This window comes from Cyprinodon variegatus, unplaced genomic scaffold (assembly GCF_000732505.1).
Source record: "Cyprinodon variegatus isolate N-32 unplaced genomic scaffold, C_variegatus-1.0 Scaffold882, whole genome shotgun sequence".
In the NCBI taxonomy this organism is placed as follows: domain Eukaryota; kingdom Metazoa; phylum Chordata; class Actinopteri; order Cyprinodontiformes; family Cyprinodontidae; genus Cyprinodon; species Cyprinodon variegatus.
Genome location: NW_015151335.1, coordinates 159,774 through 168,913, shown reverse-complemented (window position 1 = coordinate 168,913; position 9,140 = coordinate 159,774). Strand labels below are relative to the sequence as shown.

Below are 9,140 nucleotides of genomic sequence, written 5' to 3'. Positions count from 1 at the left end.
GTCAACTGAAAGAAGACAGGGGACTACAGACGGATGCTAAGGTGGCCTTGTTTCTACTCGATAGGTAAGCAGGCGCGTTCATGTAATTTGGAGGCGTGGTTTCGTGGGGTGGGCTGAAGGTGTGTATTTTCAAAAATGTAGCTGGCAGGAACCGTTTATCCAGGATCATATACCCCACCTTTAATTTGCACCACTCTGGATTTTCTGTAAATTTATTGTTTTTTAAAAATAGCACTAAAGGGCTAATAACTAAGGACGAGTATTGGCATGGGTTTTGCAATACTATATGTGTCACAATATGATATTATCACACTGTTGCAATATATCTCTATATTTCTATATATTTCCCAGCTATTAAAATTAAATATATAGATAAAAAAGCAAGTGCTGTATATGTTTATCAGAAGATACTGCTCATTTAGTTATTTTTGGTATCCATGTTGTTTGGGGTTTGAGTCCGTCCAAGTCTTCTACTGTGACTGCCTCAACTGTGGTAAAAATGTTTTGTTTTTTAAAAATTGATACTAGAAACAAAAAGATGGATATTATATTAGACAGATAAAATTAACAATATATATTGCCAAAACTATTTTTTCCCCCCACACCTCTACTAATAACTGGGAGAAAGGTCTTCGCTGGACATCTGCAGTTTAAAAACAGTGTTGTCTTAACAGAAGTATTGAGTGGTCTTCCTGGAATTTATCGCCACTTCTTTCTGAGAATATTTTGGTCTTGAAACTAGAAATATTGTCCTGATTCTCTTTGTAATGTTTTTAAGCCAAATGAATTCTGTGACCAGTGCTGTGGTCCATCTGATCTCTAATATAGATCCAAATACATTAAAAAATTTTCATATTACAACATTTTATTAGTCAGTATTAAAATTAGACATTAAATTATTGATTTATTCACCAGTAAAAACATTCTCAGTTTAAATCATAACCATCATATTGCCGGAAATGTTTTGTAGAAAGTGCTTTCAGAAAACACAGCTATTAACTTCACTACTTTACCTCCCCACCCCAAAAAGAATGGATTGTGACCCAGAAAGCTAATAAAATTCTGGGACCTGTGGGGAGTATTTTTCATCAGTAAAGGGTAATTAGCCTTCTGGATTTGGCCTTTTGGTCTGAGAGGAAATTGCCCTTTGAGTAGATCTGGTATGATTGCAGCAGGTCGCACAGATAGCTGTCTGTTTGGGGACTGAGGGTCTCTGTGGGTCTCTTGAGGCCATTTTGAGTTGAGCTCTACAGGATGTTTGAATCAAGTTGGTGAACTGATGTTTAGGGTGGAGGTGAAAGGCTCAAATTGCTGCAAATTTATAATACCCTCTTCAGTTCTCACATCCTTTGATTTTCTGCCTTTCTAACTTTAGGATATGTGCATAGATTTCTAAGCACAGAGCTGTTTTGGTGGTCTCAAGCTAGTGAAGGAAAGTTATGCTCTGTGTTCTTTAACTTTATATAACAAGGGAGAGGGTGTAGGAGTGGATCATTTCACAAAGGGAGGACACTTCATTAGAAAGGAGGATGTGACTGGAGAAAAGAGAAATGAGGAGTTACAAGTCTACACAGAAGCTCCAGTTTGTTTCAGCAGCTCTGATGTAGGAAGTCTAATCAGACCATAAAAGGACTTCGGTAAAGTTTTTTTTTTTTTTTTTTTTCATTTGAGCTTTTCTTGATTGACACTCGGTCACCCAGATGTACCGTGTTCTTAATCTCTTTGTCTTTATCTCTCTGTCAGCGAGGTGGCGTTCTGTCAGCGTCTATCATGACATTGAGGCCACCGTCCTTGATATGTTGAAGCCAATGTCTGCGTGACAAGGAGGATTGATGAGTGTTAGAGTTCTTGTTGTTTTCTCTCTCAAAGCAAGATCCTTTAAAAGAAGAAAAGCTGCAAAGTAACAGATTTTCTTTTTTCTTTCGACGATAGGAGTTGTTTGAAATACAAAGCCTTCAGTAAATAGACTGTTTTGGAACATAGAAAGCCTGAAATAAAGGCTTTCTATGTAACGTATTTCAACCTATTTAACTTATTTCAGTATATATTACAGTGCATATATTATGAAGTCAAAGGATTATGTTTCATGTATTTCTCCACTGAAAACCTAAAAATCTTTGGTTGTGTGTTGCTATATGTAACTTTGCCAAATCACCTTTCACTGCAAACAATAGAAAAGGTCTCCACCATTTTTACACGTCCAGAAATGAAAATATTTGTCTATATCAGGGTGAACCCTCTATCTTTTGCTGTCTTTAGCTGGTTTTCTTCTAGCATTTCCTTTTATTATGTTCTTCCAATCAGTTTTCCTTTGGCTACTCAAGAAACGTGTCCCCACAGCATAATGCTTGCACCACAATGTTTGTTTTTTCTTAATTCTTGACTAATACTTTTCTGTATTAGTCAAGAATAATGACTAGATGTTTCATCAGAACATCTTTCATCTTTTGTTTTTCCCAGATTTTACTTCCTATAAGCAAAATGTAAAATTGCTACTTATGTCCTCCACTTAGATTTGTGGAATCCAAAATTTACAGTTGACTTTTTAACAGATTGATTTGAGCTGTGAATTTTTGTGGCTCTTTCATAATGCCCAGATTATCAGTTCAGGGCGTTGGTCACGTTTATAGATTTGAAGTTATGCCGTAAACTTTTTCAGTGTTGGGTTGAAAAAAGCCATGTAAAATTTTAAGAGGTTGGGATATTGTTTTAAAGGCTAAACTTTCTTAACCCTACCCCATAACTTAGGGTAGTGACCTCCCTGACCTTTCTGATTTGCACCTTAATCAATACTTTTTTAACTCAACAGACCCTACTGTTTATCAAAACTCTTGAATCCAATTGTTCCTCTGCCGTTACAGAGATGATCATGGTTTCAGTCCCCTCCACTGGGCATGTAGGGAAGGACGCTCCAATGTGGTGGACATGCTGATCATGAGAGGAGCCCGCATCAACGTCATGAACCGTGGAGACGACACGCCTCTGCACCTAGCTGCCAGTCATGGACATCGAGACATTGTGGGGAAGGTGGGGCCCATGCAAACACACAGAGGGAGCTTTTATGATTATATATTGGTTTTTATGACGTTTCTTAACACGGTTGTTTTCTCTTTGTGCAGAGATTAAAATAGTCGTATGTTTTTCACTAAGCTCGAACTAAAGCCATGACTAAAAACAGTTTCTTAAACACAGCAGTGAGATGATGCACTGTCTGAACAAGTCTACTTTCTTCCACTCAGGGTATTGTGAAAACTTGAATGATGTAATCTGAACATCATTTCATAGGTTCCTGTCTATTCTTGTGCTGCAAACCTCATCAGCAGAAACCACAGCCGTGTGGTTAAAAGGCATGGCTTTTACCACACTCTTTGTGGCTAGAACATCGTTTAAGCCACAAAGAAATCGTTTTGGTATAAAAACAGGGTCTTCTTCTGGTTCCATGGGGGGGGGATTAAACCGCATTATGAAATACTCATCTTTCTATGGATGTGTTCTATACTCTTATCATGTTTTTGTCTAATAAACTCCAAATTTGACATTCGTTTCAACACTTTACTTAAGCCTGTTTATATCAGGGGTAAAATTATTATTCAGGGATTTTGTTGTTTTTTCCATGTTTGGTGCCATTCCTGCATTCTCATGTAAAAACCAGCTGCTATAACCCAGCCTTAGCTGTGCTGCTTTAAGCCTGTATCTGTTATTTTAGGCCCTTGATTTGCCAATCCTGCCTCTGCAAGTTCAGATTCACCTGGAAGAAAACCTCTTAAAGCGTTATCTTCTTATTTCCTTTCTATGTGATTAAAAGTATTCATGTTTACAATACTGTGTAAAAAAAAAAAAGGGAAGCTGTTGCAAAATGGGATTCACATTTTTTTTTAGACCAGCTTTAGCATCCTGTGTTAGAAATTAGCCTGGCTAGTATTCCAAAAACACTAATAACCATGTTTATTAAAGAGAAAGTTAATCTCCCTCAGATAAAAGAATGGCCACCATGTCCAAATGCAGCACTATGTTTGACAGAACATGAATCGCCTTTAGAGAATAAACAGTATTTTGGATCAGTCTTCCTGTTTTAAGTTTATGCACCATAGAGTGGAAGTAAAGGTTGATAAACATCATTGGTGGTTCATTTTAAATTTGGTATACTCTGAGATGTCTGCCTTTTAAAATGACTGCTATGTATCCCAAGTGTTTGATGTTAAATCTATCTCAATACTTTAGGTATGTGCCTCCAGGCAAGAAAATACTTTCTGTGTTTCTTAGCATTACACAGTTGCAGGTTTGTATAAGGCCAAGATATGATCTAGATAATCTGCCTTTGGAAATAATCCTTTGTTTCTTCTTCTTTTAGCTGATCCAATGCAAAGCAGACACCAATGCAGCCAATGAACACGGGAACACTCCACTGCATTATGCCTGCTTCTGGGGACATAACCAAGTGGCTGAGGTAGGTGCTCCCCCTGGTGGTAATTAAAAATGCCTTTGAATTGTTTTTCACCATAGTTTTGTTTTGTTCAGGACCTTGTGATTAACGGCTCTTTGGTGAGCATCTGTAACAAATATGGAGAAACGCCTATGGATAAAGCCAAACCGGATCTGCGGGAGCTCCTAAGAGGTAACCCAACTTGTTAGATTGTCACATTTTTTACTTAAAAAGATTTCAATATAGGAGGATTTCCTGGTTTTAATCTGACTTTTCCAATTTCTACAGAAAAGGCTGAAAAATTGGGGCAGAACTTAAATAAAATACCGTTCAAGGACACATTCTGGAAAGGCACCACCCGAACTCGACCGCGTGAGTCCCAAAAAACATGTGAACCATTTATTAGCTGACCAGTTTCCACCCTCTGGTTTAGCTGAAGCCTTGAATGAGGGGATGTATGTTACTCTTTATCCTCCCAGCTCTGTTCCCAGTGGCTTTTTTTCTTTCCATGGTTTTGTTAACAAAGTGACGATTAATATCTGGTCTTTTTGTAAAGTTTATTTCTCTGCTTTGTGTTTGTAGGCAACGGTACTTTAAACAAACAAGCGGGGATCGACTACAAACAGCTTTCTCTCACTGAAAAAAGAAATGAAAACCAGTCTGGGGAGGTATTCTACTTAGCTTTATTTACCTATATCTCCACTGATGATGAAATTAAACCCCATGTTGTTTACCCGGATTTCTCTATGTTTATTTCACATGTCTAGATGTGGAAGGGACGTTGGCAGGGAAATGAAATCGCTGTTAAGGTGCTAAAAATTCGGGACTGGACCGCAAGGAAGAGCAGAGACTTCAACGAGGAATATCCCAAACTCAGGTTCTTATTAAGTTAAATATTTCATCATCTTTTATTTTTTTTTGTTTCTGTGGTCCCTTGTCTGTTTTCATCTTGTGGAGCCAAACCTGTGGGTTGTTTATACATAAAGTGAATCACTGGAAAGTAATGTTGATGTAAAGATATTTGTCTGTTTGCCTCTGTCTGTTTCTCCGATGTCTCTACCTCATTTGTTTCACTCCCAGGATTTTTTCCCACCCAAATGTTCTACCTATGTTGGGAGCATGTCAGTGTCCTCCCTCCCCTCACCCCATCATCATTACACACTGGATGCCTTATGGTTCCCTCTACAATGTGCTCCATGAAGGCACTAGTGAGTATTTTCACTGATCAGTTTGCCATTTCATTTCAGTGGCTTGCATTTTTTGCTGTACACACTTTACTTAAAGTGTATATTAATGGAATTGAATAGACAGAGCTACATAGATGCATTATAAAATAAAAGAACTTCACTTTTGCCTTGCAGTCACTGGGATAAAATCCTTTGTTGTTAAGCAAGTTGAAAAAGTTGTAAAATATTTAAGGGGAATTAATACTTTTGCAAGGTACTGTAAGTAATTTGTAGGTTTGCGTGCTATTTTATATGTCTGTTATGTTAATTATTATAAATTTGATCTATTTTACTGCCTGGTACTTGGTTAAAGCGGTGGAGCCTTTAAGCTTTAATTTCTTGTTATTCATCCAACTGCCAGATTTTGTGGTAGACCAGACACAGGCAGTCAAGTTTGCTCTGGACATTGCATCTGGAATGGCCTTCCTACACACACTTGAACCTATGATCCCTCGCCATTATCTCAACAGTAAAAGTATCATGGTAAGAAACATTTTTCTTCATCAGAAGTTCAGTTTTATAAATCTACACTGGAGTATTAGCGTCATTGTAAATAGAAGGGGAAAAAAATGGCTGCAAAGGAGCATAAATGTTTAAATTAAATATAATAGAATGAAAAAAGTTTGATATTGTCTTGTATTTGATTTTGTCTTTGCACTTTCATCTAAATATTACATTAAAATCAATTATCACTCAAAATCTCCATAAACTGGGTGAATTGTCAAAATTTGTATTTTTGCTATTTCCTTCATTTTTTTTTTTTCTTATTGGTGTTTTGGAAAAATTTAATTAAGTGCAATTACTACAAGATGTGTAGTGATATAAACCATACTTTTTATGTGACTGCTGTCCTGAAGAAACAAAATTGAAGTGTTTATATTCTTCAAGATAACTATTTTTGATTGTTGTGGTCAGCAATCACAGCCATACGGGTATCACAGAGACTGCAAAGAGCTAATGGGTTGTTGTTGTTGTTTTAATCACACATTTATCATTATCAACATGATATCAGCCAATGACATTATAAAGATTTTAAGACCATATCACCCAGCCCTATCTCTGATGTCAGAACATCATAAATGTGCAAAAACAAAATACCTTCCATTAATTAAAGACATAAATTAACAATATTGAACATAAGATGTTCTCTGACATCGTGTCAGAAATCTGTTAGTTATTTTTGAGGTAAACGGATATAATTTAATCAGATAGTATATAATCGTTGATGTTTGGTTTATGATAATGGTAAATGGCATGTACTTATATAATGCCTTTATTCAAGTCAGGAGACTTGACCAAAGCACTTTACACTACATTCATTCATGCACACACTCACACACTGATGGTGGCAAGCTACATTGTAGCCACAGCTGCCCTGGGGCTCAGTGACAGAAGCTGGGCTGCCGTACACTGGCGCCCCCGGGCCCTCTGACCGCCATCAGTAGACAATGCAGGTGAAGTGTCTTGCCCAAAGACACAACGACACTGAAAGTCGGGGTCGGGGCTTGAAACGTCAGTCCTTCGATTTTAGGGCAAACTCCGACATCCAATGCCTCTTTCGCCCTGACTTTATGTCAGATTTTCATCTGTTGCTCATCAAACCAGTGTCGGTATGCTCAGAAAGGGGTTAAGTTTCCCTGAAGGGATGGAAAGTGTATTAGGATGTATATATTTTCTCATCTTAAACACTTTTCTCTGATGACAATGCAACTACTGGTGTTCCTCCAGGAGTAGTAATGTTCAATCATTAGTGAAAACTAGCTGGGGTTTGTAAATAATATGCTGGGAATCACAAGTTCTCTCTGGCTAGAGATATCCGGGACTGCCCAGTTATCAGACAGCTAGCAGGGTTAGCTGGCAGCAGGAAGTCTGTAAAGGACAGAGCACTTTGGCATTAAGAGATATCTGATAAACCAGGCAGGTTTACACAGCTACTATAGCCACTGTAAAAGATTTAAACTGCTTTGTGTCAGAACAAGTGTAACATACCTACAATGGAGTGTTGTTGTTTTTTTTCCTTGCAAATTTCTGACTTCAAAATGTCTTTGAATATTCCATTTTTATGACTCAGATTGATGCTTTTCATTAGGGAAAATTAGAAAAAAAAATTCAAATTAATGACAACATCAGAGAATATCGCAAATTTTTTTTCTTGCAAGTTGATCTTTGTTTTGTGTGTGTGGAAGAGTACTCCTCTCTTGCTATTTTTTGCATAGATCTACAATACTGTGTTGCATAAAATGACTGATTTATTATAGTGCCTAAGTGTTCACAGGAACACAACAAGGAAAAGGGTGACATCTCAGTATTTTTTTCTCTCCTCCTCCAGATAGATGAAGACTTGACAGCGAGGATCTGCATGGCGGATGTCAAGTTCTCTTTCCAGTGTCCTGGCAGGATGTACTCGCCTGCATGGGTAGCCCCTGAGGGTAGGCATCAATTATACAAAGACAAATCCAGACTGACAGCAAAAGCCACACAAGATAAAGGGGAAGTGATGGATGCAGGAAACGACACACTCCCTCAAACCCTAATGTATTTCGGATCTGATTTACTTTTCAGATATAGTGAAATTTGAGCAACTTAGAGACAAAGTCATTAGAGAAAACTGGAAAAAGAGACAACATGGTTAGAGTAGGTAAGGAAACCATAATAAGAACAGAAAAAAGGGTTTCAAGTTTACAATACAATTTTGATTGGTTGCAAACAATTTTTATAAAGTCGGTCACCAACAAAAGATAGCCGTAATAGAGGAACAATGTAGAATATTTTATATTCCTATTGTGGAGTAAGGGAACATATAAACATATATTTGCTGAATAGTCTTTGCTTTCAAAATGTGTCTAGAGACCAGATCTGCTGAGCAGTCGGACGTCTGCTTTATGCCACATTCATGCTCATCAGATTTGCACCTAAAATGGCAAATTCCTAAAATGACTTAAATGTGCATTCTAAAAGCTATAACTTCATATCCATTACAGTTTATGATTCATAAGACTTTTTATTTTGCCATGCTGTACACACAAGTATAAACAAAAAGAAATTTAGTTAAGAACAGCTCTCTAGACAACTTCATTTTTTTAAATTGCAGCCTTGAAAACAGTAAAAAAAAATACATAAAAACAGTAAAATAAACATATCACTGTATATTTACAGTTTTAACATTTGTTTTTTGGGTTTGGTCCCTTAATACCAAGAATATTTTTTGTCATCATGAAACCTTAATGAAATAATCTGCAGATTCCTGCTTAGAAGTCATGTATATAACTAAGCCATAAATTAAAACATTTAAAGAAATGTAAAACACCTTTTGACTAAAAAATTTTTATTTGTATAAAAAGTGAATGTAGTTGAAAGTTCAGTCATATATATATGTAATGTGAGAGAGTAGTTTAGTAAATAAATTGCATAGAAATATATTTATTAGCTTCCAAATCACATGATCAATACATATAAAGTCTTATCCTTCAGATTCCACAAAGCTAAACTGT

At 36.8% G+C, this 9,140-nt stretch overlaps 1 protein-coding gene across 1 annotated transcript in view; it reads left to right on the top strand.

The window, feature by feature from the left end:
• The window catches only part of ilk (integrin linked kinase), an 18,813-nt gene that overhangs the window by 7,830 nt on the left and 1,843 nt on the right, over positions 1–9,140 (top strand). The window contains exons 3-11 of the mRNA XM_015397710.1: positions 2,862–3,027; positions 4,352–4,447; positions 4,519–4,615; positions 4,712–4,795; positions 5,006–5,091; positions 5,191–5,300; positions 5,504–5,631; positions 6,011–6,132; positions 7,979–8,078. Of these exons, the coding sequence (XP_015253196.1) occupies positions 2,862–3,027; positions 4,352–4,447; positions 4,519–4,615; positions 4,712–4,795; positions 5,006–5,091; positions 5,191–5,300; positions 5,504–5,631; positions 6,011–6,132; positions 7,979–8,078 (989 nt within the window). The remainder of the gene's footprint in view (positions 1–2,861; positions 3,028–4,351; positions 4,448–4,518; positions 4,616–4,711; positions 4,796–5,005; positions 5,092–5,190; positions 5,301–5,503; positions 5,632–6,010; positions 6,133–7,978; positions 8,079–9,140) is intronic.